This window comes from Podarcis bocagei (assembly GCF_964188305.1).
Source record: "Podarcis bocagei genome assembly, chromosome: 15".
In the NCBI taxonomy this organism is placed as follows: Eukaryota; Metazoa; Chordata; class Lepidosauria; order Squamata; family Lacertidae; genus Podarcis; species Podarcis bocagei.
This window is the reverse complement of record NC_138141.1, coordinates 21611978-21628149: the sequence shown is the minus strand read 5'-3', so window position 1 is coordinate 21628149 and position 16172 is coordinate 21611978. Positions and strand designations below refer to the sequence as shown.

Sequence of the window (16172 nt, the reverse complement as noted above, 5' to 3'; positions counted from 1 at the left end):
AACACAGTCTCTTGTTTGATTCTCGCAGGGTTCTTCCTCTAATCAGCATGCCTTGCTTTGAGACCGCAGCCCGCTTGTCCAAATCCACAGGAAGCATTTTCAGGGGTTGGAGAGACAGATTGCTCAACAAGGCAGCGGTGCGGCAGGGAAAAGCCAGGCCATGAGAGAGAGAGGCTCAAACTGCAGTGCTAGCATCTGTGCAACTGTGCTCACTTCTGCCACAAACAGGAGTTCAGCTCCCTGCCGAGCTGGGCTGAAGTTGTGCTCGGTGATAATGGCCTGGCAGCTTCTAGAATGCATGGCTCAGTGCATCTTGGCCCTGTGTGCAAAAGAAAGAGAATGCTAATCAAACCAAACCTATGATTTGAAGGCTGGGATGTGCTTAAAAAGAGTGGTGAGAAATATCTGGTTGCAGGTGATAGGCACAAAAAGCTTGGGGGAGACACAAAGTTAATTCCATTTTCAGTCTGACAGTATACACTCCAAACGGCCTGCATAATTGTGTTGTGGGAAGACAAGCTAGCTAGAAACGTTTGTATGGTTATTGCTGGGGTGACATAGGATGCCAATGTACATTTGTGAGAGCCAGCACAGAGACTGGTCTGCCATGAGACGGGACAGGGAGGGCTCGCCCTTTGGCAACAGCTTTTCACTGAGAGATGGGCAGCTCAGAGTGAGGCATGGAGTACCAAGGAGGAAGATGTCTTCTGCCAGCTCAAAACTGGCAGGAGCTGTGCAAGAAGCGCTGTAGAATGGTAAAGGTAAAGGGACCCCTGACCATTAGGTCCAGTCGTGACTGACTCTGGGGTTGCGGCACTCTACTCGCTTTATTGGCTGAAGGAGCCGGCGTACAGCTTCCGGGTCATGTGGCCAGCATGACTAAGCCACTTCTGGCAAACCAGAGCAGCACACGGATATGCACCTTAATTCTTGTAACCTAGGTGGATCATGAGACTGTAAAGGTAATGGTACCCCTGACCGTTAGGTCCAGTCACGGACGACTCTGGGGTTGCGGTGCTCATCTCGCTCTACAGGCCGAGGGAGCCGGCGTTTGTCCGCAAACAGCTTCCGGTTCATGTGGCCAGCATGACTAAGCCCCTTCTGGCGAACCAGAGCAGTGCACGGAAACGCCGTTTACCTTCCCGCCGGAGCGGTACCTATTTATCTACTTGCACTTTGAGGTGCTTTCGAACTGCTAGGTTGGCAGGAGCTGGGACTGAGCAACGGGAGCTCACCCCATCATGGCGATTCGAACTGCCAACCTTCTGATCGGCAAGCCCTAGGCTCTGTGGTTTAGACCTAGAGTCCTAGGGAGTGTCTAATCTGTCATTTTCCTTTTCTTTCCATTTATCATTTCTCCAAACTTAAGTTTAGTATGCATCATTTTGCAAAGTGTCTTTTTAAGAGTCCTCACCAGCATTTTAGTGCAAATTTATCCTAATATACACAATTCTGCGTGCAAAGTACACATTTTTGAAAGCAATATTTCCTTAACGTGACACATTTTTGTACGTTATGTTTACTAATATAGGCATTTCTAGCCATGTGCACTTTGCCCTAGTATATGCATTTTTGAACGCATTACTTGGCTGGAGAGTAGCATTGCAAAATTTGGAGAAGTGTGGGTTTCAAAAGATGGCTGTGTTTTCAGTTTGTGTATTGTTTCAGAAAGCACAAATTAGAATGAATCAAATGCAAACTGAATGAATTTCACCCCCCATTCCTGATCATTAATCGAGCAGCACCTCCCATCTCTGCCACGCTTCTCAGACACGTAAGGCCTTTTTTCATCACAGGAGTGTTCCATATTTAAAACCGGTAACCCTGAACTCCAGAACCAGCTTGCATATACAGTCGTACCTTGGATCCTGAACGCCTTGCAAGTCAAACATTTCGGCTCCCAAACTCCGCAGACCTGGAAGTGAGTGTTCTGGTTTGCGAACGTTCTTTGGAACCCGAATGTCTGACACAGCTTCTGATTGGCTGCAGGAGCTTCCTGCAGCCAATCGGAAGCTGCGCCTTGGTTTCCAAATGTTTTGGAAGTTGAATGGACTTTCGGAACAGATTCTGTTCAACTTCCAAGGTATGACTGTATATTACTTTAGTTAGACCAAAGTTGGGGGGAAATTATTAAATGCTTTTCCCAACACAAAGATCATTTTTTTCGAAAGCTAGATATTAAAAAGAGGGATTCCAGTCTGTCTTTCTTAGAATTACAGAATCATAGAGTTGGAAGGGATCACGAGGTCCAAACCGCTGTGATGCAGGAATCTTTTTGCCCAATATGAGGCATATACCCATGACCTTGAGATTAAGTGTCTCATGCTCTACTCAACTGAGCTATGGATAAGCTTGTTGTGCGAACAGTGTCATTCTATGGTTTAGCTAGCTTTTGCCAACATGGTGCCCTCTAGATGATTTTGACCACAGCCCCTGCCCAGTCTGAAGGGCTCTCAATTGGTGAAGGCTGCTTTATTCACTAAAGGAACCATACATTGTCCTATCTGGGGCAGTCAGGAGTTTCCAGTTGCTGCTGGGAGAGAGGGATAACAATATTCTAGCTTCCTGACCGGTGTGTCCTTCGAGCTTTCCATGACACTTGTGATGAGGAGGAGGAGGATCAAAATGATATCTTTAATTATGTGGTCCCCCACTTGAAATGATACAGTCCAGAAACAATATTACCACGTGAGCCACACTCTTTGCAGCGCAAAAGGCGGAAAAGGTTTAACCGAGGTGTTCAAAATGGCTGTAAGCAACCATACAGTGTCCCTGTAGTTGGGGATTGTTACCTCTTTTGTGAAAGCTGGCAAGCTGCTGCCAGACTGCTCCGGAGGCAGTCTGTTCTCATGGGGGTCCGTTCTGAGGTGACAGAGGCAGGGTGTGAAGCCAGCGTTGCTATTTTCCTGGGGCATGCTGGGAGAGGGGGAGGCATGGACGATGTGCAAGCCCAATGGGGGTTCATGGTCGTCATAGAAAAGGAGAGGTGATAACCCAACCTGGGAAAGCGAAAAGAGACCGCAAATGTCACAATTAGGGTATTGTCAGCAAACCCAACAGAACCCTTCCGATGCATGGAAGGTGCTCACATTACCATTTGACACACGAAATGACTTAGGACCCAAGAAAAATATGAAACACTTGTCTCCATTGCTACAGACCCCCTCAGGTGTTAAGAACTCCAGGAGGGTGGGCAGTTCAGTTATCGACAGAAGTGCAGGGAGTGGCTGCCCAGGAAAGAATTTTTACTCCATGGCTGCCCCTAAATTATGGAATTCCCTCTCCTCAGAGGTGCATTTTCTTTGCTGCATAGATTTTGCTGTATGCTAAAGATGTCCCTTTTTACCATGCCTGTGACTGCTAACTCACCTCTTTTCTGCTGAGTCTCTGCTCCTCATGACGGGGTGAGCTCCCGTTTCTTGGTCCCTGCTCCTGCCAACCTAGCAGTTCGAAAGCACATCAAAGTGCAAGTAGATAAATAGGTACCACTCTGGCGGGAAGGTAAACGGCGTTTCTGTGCGCTGCTCTGGTTCGCCAGAAGCGGCTTAGTCATGCTGGCCACATGACCCGGAAGCTGTACCTCGGCCAATAAAGTGAGATGAGCGCCGCAACCCCAGAGTCGGTCACGACTGGACCTAATGGTCAGGGGTCCCTTTACCTTTTATATATAACATTCATTCATATATATATATATATATATATATATATATATATATATATAAACAGAATCATGGAAGGAAACCAACTTACCCTCTTTCCTACCCCACCGTGGACCAAGTCAAAGGACCCAAACCATTCCTGATAGTACACAAATGGCATGTGCAACCTCAGCCACTGCCAACCTGGTGCCCTCTAGATGTTAGGGAGTACCACTCCCATAAGCCCCAGCATCATAAAGTCATTCTGGGGATGGGGATGATGGGAGTTGTAGTCCAAAACTTCTGGAGGGCACAAGGTTGGCAGTGGTGGTGCTAGGTGCTCTGAGATATAAAGTATGTAGGTACACTACTCCATTGTCTTAGTTTTATGCCAGTTTAACTGTCATGGCTTCCACCAAAGAATCCTGGGAGATGTAGTTTTTAGCCCAAGTGCAGAGAATTATCTGAGATCCCTCTTCCAGCCTCCAAATCTGTAGATCCCCGAGGGAGATCTATTCAGCTAGTTTTTCTGCAGCGTGCAGGTGCTCAGAGATACGGAAGGCAATCCCACCTCAGAGCATCTTCACCCAATTCAATAACTTTTATTATTGTATGATAACTTTGGCCCATTGTGTAAGTTCATTATAAATGGTTATCTTTGCCCCGAGAAGTTTGTGGCCTTTATGGTAGAGGGGAAACCTTTCTATAGGATCCCACCGCAATCTCCTTGGTGCTCATTCTCAAACTGCTGCCATACCGAGTCGTAGAACTTGCTTCCTTCTGCGTCAATAACCAACATGGCCACCCGGCTGCTGTCCGCACGTATCCTCAGCACCACCTCCTGGTGGTCCAGGTCCTCGGTGCCCTCGCCGTTCACAGCCAGGAGGCGGTCACCATCTCTCATCCCTGCCTTCTCAGCTGGCAACCCGGATTCGACCTCCCTCAGAAACTGACCTGCAAGTCATAGATGGGCAAGACGAAAGCAGCGGCGTTGATTATCCCAGTGGTTGCACCTTTACGTTTATGAGCATTTTACGTGTGTGCATCTCTTACATGTGCTCCTCTAGTGAAGTCGCCATAGGTGAATAAGCAAAGCTCTCTTCTGTCCTATTTGCTAGGGAACAAGGAGCTGCAGCTCAGTGAAAGAGCAAAATGCAGAAGTTCGCAGGTTCATCCCTGCCATCTCCATGTAGGTCTGGGAAAACCTCAGTCTTAAACCCTGGAGAACTGCCATCTATCAGTGTAGACCAGCATTGGGACTGACCAGGCCAGGGACCTATTTGGTTCCAGCACTGGTCCTAATTTGGCACGTGAGGACATTTTTCCTAAGCCACACAGACCTGGTTTGGCCTCTATTAAGATGGTGCATAAAAAAACTTTACACAAAATTCCATTAAGTTTGTCCTGAATGGGTGTTTTTTTAAAAAAAACAAAAACCCCAAAACCAACAACAACCCAAAGATGCAAAACATCCAAATGATATCTGTGAAGTTAAATAGATGACTGGCAGTGAGAGGAGTTGCTCAACCCTGCCCCCCCCCGCATTTGAATATTCAAAATGTATTTATTTATCAAGACTTATATACTGCTGAAGCATCAAAATCTTCCAGCAGTTTATATAAAACATACCTTAAAATTACTAATAAAATCAGAAGTTAAAGACAAGCTGGCCTAAAATATGTCCAAGAAAACCAGCCGTTTAAAACTAAAATCGCATATTAAAATGCACGTCTGATGTACACATCTGGGTGGGCTTGCTTAAACAAAACGAAAAAATAGTCCATTGGGGGACACTGAAAACAGTGCAGTGAAGGGCCCTGCCAAATATCAAGGGGCAGGGAGTTCCAATGTCTCAGTGCAGCCATGGTGAAATATCGATTCCTTGCAAATGCAGAATGAACATTGCCTGTTTCCTCTCAAATCATCCTTTCAAAGTACAGGGGGAAAGATGTTGGGTCCTCTTTTTCTTTCCTCGGGGAGAAACGCAGCTGGGTGGGAGGAAACGTTTTGTCTGGATGAAAGGGGGAAAGCTTGAGCAGTCCTCTGTCTTACCTCAAAGTCACCTACTTTGCTCTCAAATTTAAATACCGTGGAGCGACGTGCTGTGTGCAGTCTGGCTATTTTCCAGGCAAGGGCCCTCACCTCTTTCTCCTGAGCAACGTTTTTCTTCTTTCAGCAAGAATCCGTATCCGTCTTGGCCTCTCACCATCTGCAGCTTCCTCACCTCAAAAGGAACCCAGGAAGCGTCAGCCATGGCTGCTGTGACCTTAACGCCGCGTTGCCGGTAAAACTCCTCTGATTTGGCGTCGATCACCAGCAGCCCCATTGGGTTGCTGCTGTGTTTGATCTGGAATCGAAAATTTGGGTACGTAAGCCAAAGCCAGGGAGGATACAGTGCGCTGCTGGAGAGTTTTCCCTCTAGCTAGGATTGAAATAGGATTTGAATTATGGTGTTGGAGGAGACTCTTGAGAGTCCCAGGGACTGCAAGAAGATCAAACCTCTTCCATTCTTAAGGAAATCAGCCCTGAGTGCTCACTGGAAGGACAGATCCTGAAGCTGAGGCTCCAATACTTTGGCCACCTCATGAGAAGAGAAGACTCCCTGGAAAAGACCCTGATGTCGGGAAAGATTGAGGGCACAAGGAGAAGGGGACTGTTATGTACTGAAGTTCTCACCCTGGGCCAGCAGGGGGATACTGTAGATAGTTATGCAAATGAAGGATCGAAAGTGACGTTCAGTGATTGGATCGTTTTAGAAAATGGCAACAGTTACATTGTTCTGGAGCTCTATATAAGCAGGCTGACTGAGTTCCTCAGTTCAGTTCTGCTCCAGCTTACAAATAAAGAGCTGCTTTGGAAGAATCACTGCGTCGTCTGATATGTTCGCCCACAACCTAACAGGGACGACAGAGGACAAGATGGTTGGACAGTGTTCTCAAAGCTACCAGCATGAGTTTGACCAAACTGCGGGAGGCAGTGGAAGACAGGAGTGCCTGGCGTGCTCTGGTGCATGGGGTCATGAAGAGTCGGACACGACTAAACGACTAAACAACAACAACAACAACAAAGGATTGAAATTATCAGGTGGCGAAGGACCTTCTATAGAAAGGTGTTCCTGGATGTGACCTGGCTGGTCCCCAAGTTGTTCAGTCAGTTGGCTAAAGCCAACATTTCTGTCATCGAATGACAGCGCTGGTACCTTTTTGTGAAGGTGTGCAAGAGTCCAACTCTCCACACAAGCACCGTTGAGCTCCAGGAGCCATGAACCATCTGGCACCCCTGCCTTGTGAGCTGGCCCGTCCTTTGGCACAGATAGTCGGAATGTTCCCTTCACACCTGCAAAGCAAAGGATACAAAAACAGGAGCATGAGAGGGGGAAATTAGCATTTATCGGCCTCTTTTTGCCTTCACCTACTCCAGGATTTCCAAACTTGGGTCTCCAGCTGTTTTCGAACTATAACTCCCATCATCCCTAGCTGGCAAGACCAGTGGTCAGGGGTGAAGGTTGGCCAAGACAGAATGTAGCTCTCAAGTTGAAGACATTTGCCACCCTGTTGTCCATGTTGATTTTCACTACCAGTGAAATCAAAATCCTGCCAATGTTTCCATCTGCTTACAGTGGTCTCTTATATAACTTATAAATTTTTTCCATCAGTTTGGTTTGCCATTCCTCTCTGGTAGGGACCTTATGGTATGATATAAAAGTCAGAGGTCGGAAGAAGATGCAGTTTTAAATGTTTAAAATGGGAAACCATGGAAGGGGTAGGTGGAAATCCTGAGATTTGGAGAAATCTCTGCATATGGATACATATTTGGTTTTTTATAACTTTGTATTGATAAAAATCAAATAAAAATTATTTCAAAAGAAGGAGTTTGCCACCTTGGATTTAGAACAATGAAAGGGGATGAAGTATTCCAAATTTGAGGGGGGGGGCATAATTATGTGTCAAAAATGCTGAGTTCAATTATAAATTGTATTATTCTACCTTTTTGTGATTCTTATAGGGTTTTTAAATTAAAAAAAGTGAAAGTTACTGTTGTGGTGGAAAAACAACACATATTGCAACAGTGTATTGTTTTAAACATATTTTCAGTGACGTTCCACTTTTTACTACTTTGTACAACTGATGGTCTTTAAATATTAGTCTGTTTTGTGAAGTGTCGACCCTAGAGACTCAAAACTGGTTTTGAAGCCCTCTCATCTTTGTTCTGGGGGACCAAGAATCTCAAACAGAGATTTCAAAGGAACTTTACAAAAACTACAATTCTCGGGAATCTTTTTTTGGGGTGGGGGGGCCCGAACCACAACCATTAATTAAATTGATTTAAACCCTGATGATAAGTTTGTTCTGTAAACATACCCTTAGAATCAAGTTTGGGAACAGTTTCCTGAAGTGGGTATTTATTTTCCCCACTCAGTAACAGCAATCTCTTTGTTCTTCCGCTCCCTTCTATTATCCCTTGCAATAAAAAGTAATAAAAAATAATATCCCTTGCAATAAATGGCAAGTTTCAATCTGGGCAGCAGAATAAACAGCGCGGAAGAAAGCAAGTGTGTGCAAACTGTCTTGGATTTGCACAGTGTAATCTGATGGTAAAATTCTGGTTTTCCTCATGTCAGAATTTGGTTACTCGTGGTGAAAAATGCAACGAACTGCAGTGTGGGTTTTCACTACCTTCTGGAGCTGAAACGCTGAAGCCGAAGCCACTTTGGTCCTTGTTGATGCAGCACAGCCGTGGCCTGTTGTGATGGGGCAAGAGCTGGCCAAGGTCCCGGTCGAGGGCTTTTGCCAACTCGTAGGCTGTCCCATCCAGGACAGTGAGAGAGACTTGCTTCCCACTGCTCTTGATCTTCCAAACCACCTGCCAAGAAAGAGGGGAAGAACCTCAAAAACAGAGACTCATAACAGTAGAACTCCTGGGCATCCAACGAAGCTGAGTGTTGCAAAGACAGATAAAAGGAAGTCCTCCAGCGCATAGTTAAACTATGGAACTCACTTCTGCAGGAGGCAGGGATTTGAAAGGTTTAAAAGAGGATCGGACAGATTCATGGAGGCATAGCTGTCAACTTACAGATTTGAAAATAAGGGACCAGCAGCCTCGAAAATAAGGGATCAGCAGCCAAAATAAGGGATCAACAATTACTTTGATAAAATACATATTTTGTTGCGTGCAAATGGCTTTAGATACCTATTAGGTCCATAAATTACCATATAGCATATATTCAACACACAAAAAACAGCAACAATTTGTTGTTGACAAAGGACAGCTGGACATAGAAAGGGCCCCATTACCTTCAGTAGCTTATTTAAGGTACATCATCAATAAGGGACAGTAGCGGGACATGGCGCTGGGATAAGGGACTGTCCTGCCAAATAAGGGACGCTTGACAGCTATGCATGGAGGAGAGGACTACCAGAATACCTATGCTCTGAACATGCCGTCAGAGGCTTCTGAATGCCAGTTGCTGGAAACCACAGGATGGGACAAGCACTCATGTGCTCTCATCCTTCTTGAGGTTTTCCCATAGGCTGAGAGAACAGGATGCTGGGCTAGATTGGCTGTTCTTATGGTCATAAGTTCTTAATGAGTAGCGACCCCCAAATTTCCTCCTACCCCTGGACCACTTGAAAATTGTTAAGGGCCTTGATGGTTCGCATAACGATTTTTCTTCCTATTGCAGCAATTGCGATGCACTGTGCTAGGTGCTGGATGGTTTTAATTTGCATTTTTATCGCTCCTTTGATTTCTTGCATCACATTCTGTTGTATTGCTATGTGAATTCTATGGGGGGGGGGAAGCCCACCTCAAATGGGAATCAGGGAGCCACCACTCCCAGCCAAACCTCACCCTGAAGTGCTCCAGGCCTTCGACATAAGCCCCGTTCACCTCCAAGATCCGGTCTCCATCTTGCAGGCCTCTGCGGTGAGCCAGGCCCCCCGGCGTCACCTGTCGCACGATGTGCCCGTTGCTGCCCACCTCCTGCCGTAGCCAGAACCCAAAGCTCTCCCCATCCTCTTTCTTCAGAAAGCAGAAGCGCACCTGAGCTCCTCCCTCTGGCTCTGTGGAAAACAAGATCAGAGGCCGACCCTGCAGACCCGGGGTCCCCAACGCAGCACTTGTGGGCACTGAAATATCCTCAGACACAGCCTTCTGACATTGCCCGATTTTTAATTTTAATTGGATTTTTTGGCTTGTTGGTCTGGAAAGTCACCTGCTTCTTCTTCTTCTGCTGCTGCTGCTGCTGCTGCTTTTCTCTCTCTCTCTCTCTCTCTCTCTCTCTCTCTCTCTCTTTCTCTCTCTCTCTCTCTCTGTTTTAGGGTGCAAGTAGATGTTTTGACTTGTGTGCACCAGCTAATGACATCCTTCCCATCCAGGTTGACTCAGGCCTTTAAAAAGGTAAAGGGACCCCTGACCATTAGGTCCAGTCGTGGCCGACTCTGGGGTTGCGGCGCTCATCTCGCTTTATTGGCCGAGGGAGCCGGTGTACAGCTCATGTGGCCAGCATGGCTGAGCTACTTCTGGCAAACCAGAGCAGCGCATGGAAACGCCGTTTACCTTCCCACCGGAGTGGTACCTATTTATCTACTTGCACTTTACCGTGCTTTCAAACTGCTAGGTTGGCAGGAGCAGGGACCGAGCAACGGGAGCTCACTCCGTCGCGGGGATTTGAACCGCTGACCTTCTGATCAGCAAGTCCTAGGCTCAGTGGTTTAACCCACAGCACCACCCGCGTCCCTTGACCCCGACCTTTACATCACTTAAATGCAGCCTTCCTGCCCCCTAACCCCACCCACTGATCCTGGATGTTTGGATAAAACCCACATATAAACAGGGAAGGCCTGGGACAAGACTGGGACAGAGGTGTCAATTTGAATAAAATATGGGGGGCAGCTAAGCCCCACCTCACATAATCAATCACATGACACGGCACACACACACCATTTGAATGGCAATGCCCATCAACTGGGGAGGTGGCTGTCCCCTCTAATATTTTATGGGGGAGGGTGAAGAGACTTCGTCCCCTGTGAGTGGCTCCTATGGATAGGGAAAATATTATGTGGATACATTAATGAGGAGACAGAGCAGTGCGAAGCCACATTTTTTTCAGTGTGGACAAGCCCTGGGTGGTGATATTGTTTCTGAAAAGTTTTTTGGCTGTGGAACAGGCAGTTTGTGGTGTGACAGTCCCTTGGTTGTCGAACGTAGCAAAGAGCAGGCGTTGCCACACTCAAAGATGCAAATGATGTAGAATTATTGTAAATCATTCTAATTTCCCTCCCACCCCTGAACAGTGATAGTTAAAGGTTTTTTTTTTGTTTTGTTTTGTAAATAAATAAACACAGTTTGGCTAAGTGCAAATAAAGTAGATTCACATCAAAATCTGTGCCCCACTGAATGGGCTATTTGCAGGACGAGGTGGTAAACAGCTCTCAGGTCCCTGACGTGGAAGGGGAAGCAAGCCTCCCACTTTGCAAGCACCAAGAGGGAAACAGCTGGTCCTTCCTCTGCCACCCACATAGCAGCCCCAGATGTCGCTCCCCATTGTTACCAGAATCCTCTGCCAGTGACAGGGCTGGGTTATCGATCCCATCTCTGGGGTTAAATTCAAATTTCCTGTAACACCAAGAAGGAGAAGGAAGTGTCAGCCACAGCTTGGAGGCGATCAAGGGTTCTCAGGCTCCTGAGAACCTACGTCAGGCAAAGGCAATCCAATCAGCCTTGGCAACCCATTCACAGCCTGCGTTTTTAATACTTTTCATGAGTGGGTTAAATTTAAATATGTTTGCGCTTGCCCCAAACCTCAGTACGGGAGCGTTTGGCTGTGTGCTTCCAGTTTCAACCCACCAGGCTAATCCGATTGTGTAAAGTGCCCGTGTGTGTGTGTGCCCTCGACCTGCTGTCCAAGGGATGCCAGGAATGCCCACTCATTTTCAGTGGAGTAGCTCAACTTGGCACTTACATAGTTGACTCTGCAGTGTCCCTGGGCCCTGCAAAAAAGAAAGATTTGGGGGTTAATGAAATGTATCATACTCACTCCTGAAAGGCAGATACCCTCCTTCATCCTGAAGGGTTGCATATCCTCTTTCCCTTTGATGAAGATGCATATGTTTTACTTTTAGGAGTAACTCAGGATAGCTACATCTTCCCATTTACTCCAGCTCCAGTGCATTTCAACTATTGGTGAAGCCAAGGACACAACCCATAGGTACCTTGTAGGATCTTGGAAAATGCTCATGTTGCCGCTTCTGGCAAACCAGAGCAGCGCACGGAAAAGCCGTTTACCTTCCCGCCGGAGCGGTACCTATTTATCTACCTGCACTTTGACCTGCTTTCGAACTGCTAGGTGGGCAGGAGCAGGGACCGAGCAACGGGAGCTCACCCCGTCGTGGGGATTCGAACCGCCAACCTTCTGATCGCCACAGCGCCACCCGCATCCCCCATGTTCAAGGTGCTTTCCCTCAAACCAGCAAGTCACATTTATAGCTGCTGTGTGTACTGTTGAAGCAGCCATTGCACATGTGTTCATGTGAGAGCACAGCCCCCCACCCCAAATGCACGTCTTTTGGTAATGCAATCTTGCAGGAGCCAGGTGACTCGTACAGGACCATGTCCCCACTCCCCAAAAAAGGGATGTCCTGCTTAAATCAGGACAGTTGAGGGGTATGGACCACTGGTTTAAAGTGACACGATACCGCTTCAAATGTGTAGTGCAGATGGGGCCCATGCTAGAGATGGTGAAGTTGGGGTCTCCAAATGTTGTTTGATTCCAACAGCCCTGAGAGGGTAGATGGTGTGGCTTTCCCCCTGACCTGAGCGGTCACATGAAGAAGCCTACGAGCCCAGAAGCCATATCACAAGTGAAAGAGGATATGGTCACAGCTTCTCCTTACTGGATTCTCTTCTGCAAGTTCCTCTTTGCTACCCCACCTCCCGACTTGCCATTAGAGCAAAATGAAAATTCTCCTGCTGGCTCAATCTTTCACCAACTGACAGCCCACCAGGCAATTGGGGCTGCAACTCCCACTAACCCTAGGCAGAAACATAGGGCTGTGGTGGCGGAGACTGGTGGGGGTTGCAGCCCCAGAGGTCTGGTGGGCAACAGGTTGGGGAAAACTGAGCCAGTTTGTGGAGGGACGGAAGGGAAAGAAGTGAAGCTGAGAACTGGCAGCTTGACAGTGACCAATTCTGTGCAGACTTGCACAGAAGTGCAGACTTGCAAAATCAAGTTCTGTGTCAGATGACCAGCAGCAGATCTGAAAAGCAGGCAATCCCTAGATCCCAGGGGAATAGGAAGATGCTTTATCTTGTGGTCCATCTAGCCAATAATTGTCTACATCAGGGATGGGGAGCCGGTGGCCCTCCAGATATTGTTGGGCTCCGGCTCTCTGGTTTCTGACCACTGGCTACACTGGCTGGGGCCAACGGGAGTTGGAGTATAACAATATCTTGAAGGCAACAGGTTTACTGTCCTTGGTCACTGGACGTCTGCGGTAGATCACTGGTAGATCATTGGCTCCCCCCAAAGAAGCTGAACAACTGCAGCTGTCCTAAAGAAAGCTCAACATTTTACCTCCTCCCTGAAAAAACTCAACAACTTTGACCCGAACCCCCCAAAAGGGGGTAGATCATTGCCAGTTTTTAACTCTGTGAGTAGATTGCAGTCTCTTGGGAGTTGGCCACCCCTGGTCTACAGTACTAATTCTGCAGGGTGAGGAATTTGTGGCCCCCAGATGTTGCTGGAATCTAAGTACCACCAGTCTCAGCAAGCATGGTCAATTGTCAGGGATGATGGGAGTTGTAGTTCAGCAATCTCTGGAGGGCCATTCCCCCCCCACCCCGACCTATGCTGTCTGGCAGCAGCTCTTGAGGGTTTTAGGCAGGGGACTTTCCCTGTCCTTCCTAAAGTTGCTGGGGATTGAATCAAGCTGTATCCTTCTCCTGACTCAGTCCTGGAAGAGTCATCCTCAGAAGATGCAGAAGAATGAGGAAGGGTGTGCGTGTTTTGAGCATTTGTAGAGTGCTGTTCTTCAGCTGTGGTTAAGCACAGTCAAAGGCAAACTATTTGAATTTTCAATTAACAGGGCACAGGGATCAATTCTGGCCACACAGTTGCAGCAGATTGGAAGCTCTTGCACAAGCAATCTTCTGCTTCTCCAAAAGGTAAGACTTAGTAAGATGACGAAAGTGATAGGAAATGCACCGGAAGGTGTGTGTGTGGGGGGTAGCACTTGTTTCGATGCAACGTCATCTAACCTGTCATCTAACTGCAAACAAATAAGAATGAATACTCAACAGATGGGTTGTCCTAAAGCAACCTTAAACAGAGAGACAAGATTCCAAGCAAAAGTCCAAAGGTGAGATGTGAGATACGTACGTATCTCCAAACTCAAATGGCAAATCCAAGCAGTGGGTTGTCTTAAGAGCATTTGCTCTTAAGTTAACTTTTGACACTTCAGAGTTAATATAGTAAGACATTCGTCCCCTGCTTTTCAAATACAGTGGTACCTTCGGTTAAGAACTTAATTCGTTCTGGAGGTCTGTTCTTAACATGAAGCACCACTTCAGCTAATGGGGCCTCCTGCTGCCGCTGCGCCACCGCACAATTTCCGTTCTCATCCTGAAGCAAAGTTCTTAACCTGAGGTCATATTTCTAGGTTAGCGGAGTCTGTAACCTAAAGCGTATGTAACCCGAGGTACCACTGTAAAGGGAAAGTGGGTATAAAGGAGGACATTGATCTCTTGTACAGTAGACTCGCCTTCTCTCTCACTCTCTGGCTGTGTACACACCATACTTCTAAAGCACATTTAAAGCACACACATCCCAAGAATCCCAGGAACCGCAGTTTGTTGTTAAGGTTGCTGGGAATTGTGGCTCTGTGAGGGGTAAACTACAGCTACAAGGATTCCTTGTGGGCTGTGTGTGTGCTTTAAATATATGCATCTTCTCCCCCCCCCCCCCCGCTTGCAAAGGCAGCCTTGCTTCGCCTTAAAGAAAGTGAGGAGCATCATGACCTGGGAATACCCCAATGCAGAAAGCTCCACCTGTGGAACTGCAACTGCTCAAGGCATAGCAGCCTGCTAGAGCAAAAGGGCAGCACCACGGTGTTTGTTTTTTGGTCTCTCTAACCTGCGAATAGCAGCCAGGAGGACCACACACCGTCACAACCCCATCTACCTTTTGAGCTGAGTCGCCGCCGGTGCTTCTTCGTAGCCACCAATGCCATCGAAATGCTCTGTCTTAAAGGAGTGTCCCGATTTGCACAATGTGGGTGTAAAGTAGGACATTGATCTCTTGTACAGTGGAAGCAGCTGTTCACGGAAGCCTCACTTAAGAGAGAAAGCATTCGTTTATCATGGTGGCCAACAGCAGTGGCGTAGTGTGGGTTGTCAGCACCCGGGGCAAGGCAAGTAATTTGCGCCCCCTAACCTGTGGATTTGCGCCCCCTAACCCCCAGATGTTGCGCCCGGTGCGGCCAGCCCCCCCTGCACCCCCCACGCTACGCCACTGGCCAACAGTCCCATTGGTTAAGATGCTGCCTGCTTACCTCCCTGTTGGGACAACCACCCCAGTGCCCATGAAAACTCTACACATCCCTTCTTTGGGGAACCCAAAGCTACCACTTTAAGGGTGCCCCCAGCCAGCCACTTCTCTCAGCTCACCTTCCTTCTGCTTCAGGACTGCTTGAGTGTGTGAAGGTCCAAGGTCCAGCCTGAAGTGGCAAGTGAAACTGGGGACCCCGCCTTTTTAAAGAGATCACCGGAGTTTAATGTTTAAACGGGGCAGGAGTCTTCACTGCAACTGTGCTTACTTACTTCCACCTCTTCTCAGGAGCTGACCAAGGAGAGGACAGCTATTACAGTGGTACCTCGGGTTACACACGCTTCAGGTTACAGTCTCCGCTAACCCAAAAATAGTGCTTCAGGTTAAGAACTTTGCTTCAGGATGAGAACAGAAATTGTGTTCTGGTGGTGCAGCAGCAGCTGGAGGCCCCATTAGCTAAAGTGGTGCTTCAGGTTAAGAACAGTTTCAGGTTAAGTACGGACCTCCGGAACGAATTAAGTACTTAACCTGAGGTACCGCTGTATTTCATTCCTGGGAAGGGAGTTGCGGGGGGGGGGGAACCCCAAACATTTCCAGGCTGTTGCTATTTTCAGGTGTTGTTCAGTGCCACACCGGCAAATCCAGGTTGCACAATTGAAGTTGACCTCACGCTCTTCAACGTGTCGCCGGAAATCGCCCCCCCCACACTAACACATGTTCGCACAAGCACCACACTCTCACGTACACGCATCTTCCCTCCTTAGCCCAGAGGTGTCCCTCTAGAGGCCATCTCTTAAAAGCCTTCCGTAAATAAGGAAGCGCTAGCTTGACCGCTTCCCGCCACAGCGCTCCGCATAGGCCTATCTTTATTGCGAGTAGACCGGACGACCGAGATCTGCTGTCAATCGGCGGCCGCCTCAGCCAATCAGTGTTATCGAACAGCGCCCCTTGCGGCAGCCACGCTGGTACTGCAGGCTACTACCGCGCTT

General features: G+C 47.7%; 1 protein-coding gene across 1 annotated transcript; it reads right to left on the bottom strand.

Moving 5' to 3' along the window:
• Positions 1–6: 6 nt before the first annotated feature.
• NHERF4 (NHERF family PDZ scaffold protein 4) lies at positions 7–15334 on the bottom strand. The gene is made up of 11 exons (XM_081172664.1): positions 15303–15334; positions 14818–14969; positions 11602–11629; positions 11191–11255; positions 9489–9700; positions 8315–8501; positions 6838–6974; positions 5781–5985; positions 4396–4592; positions 2793–2999; positions 7–319 (listed from the first exon to the last, which is right to left on the bottom strand). The coding sequence occupies exons 2-11, from the start codon at positions 14864–14866 to the stop codon at positions 290–292; spliced, it is 1317 nt and encodes a 438-aa protein (XP_081028790.1). The 5' UTR covers positions 14867–14969; positions 15303–15334; the 3' UTR covers positions 7–289.
• Between the last annotated feature and the right edge of the window lie 838 nt (positions 15335–16172).

What these genes read in the sequence shown, in the direction of transcription:
- NHERF4 (XM_081172664.1), bottom strand. Translation starts at nt 14,866, where the DNA reads ATGGCATTGGTGGCTACGAAGAAGCACCGGCGGCGACTCAGCTCAAAA. An exon ending in GTCACTGGCAGAGGATTCTG is followed by an intron (nt 9,701 to 11,190) that starts GTAACAATGGGG and finishes TGTTTTCCACAG; the next exon opens with AGCCAGAGGGAGGAGCTCAG. An exon ending in TGCCAGCTTTCACAAAAGAG is followed by an intron (nt 320 to 2,792) that starts GTAACAATCCCC and finishes TTTTGCACACAG; the next exon opens with GGCCAAGATGCACTGAGCCA.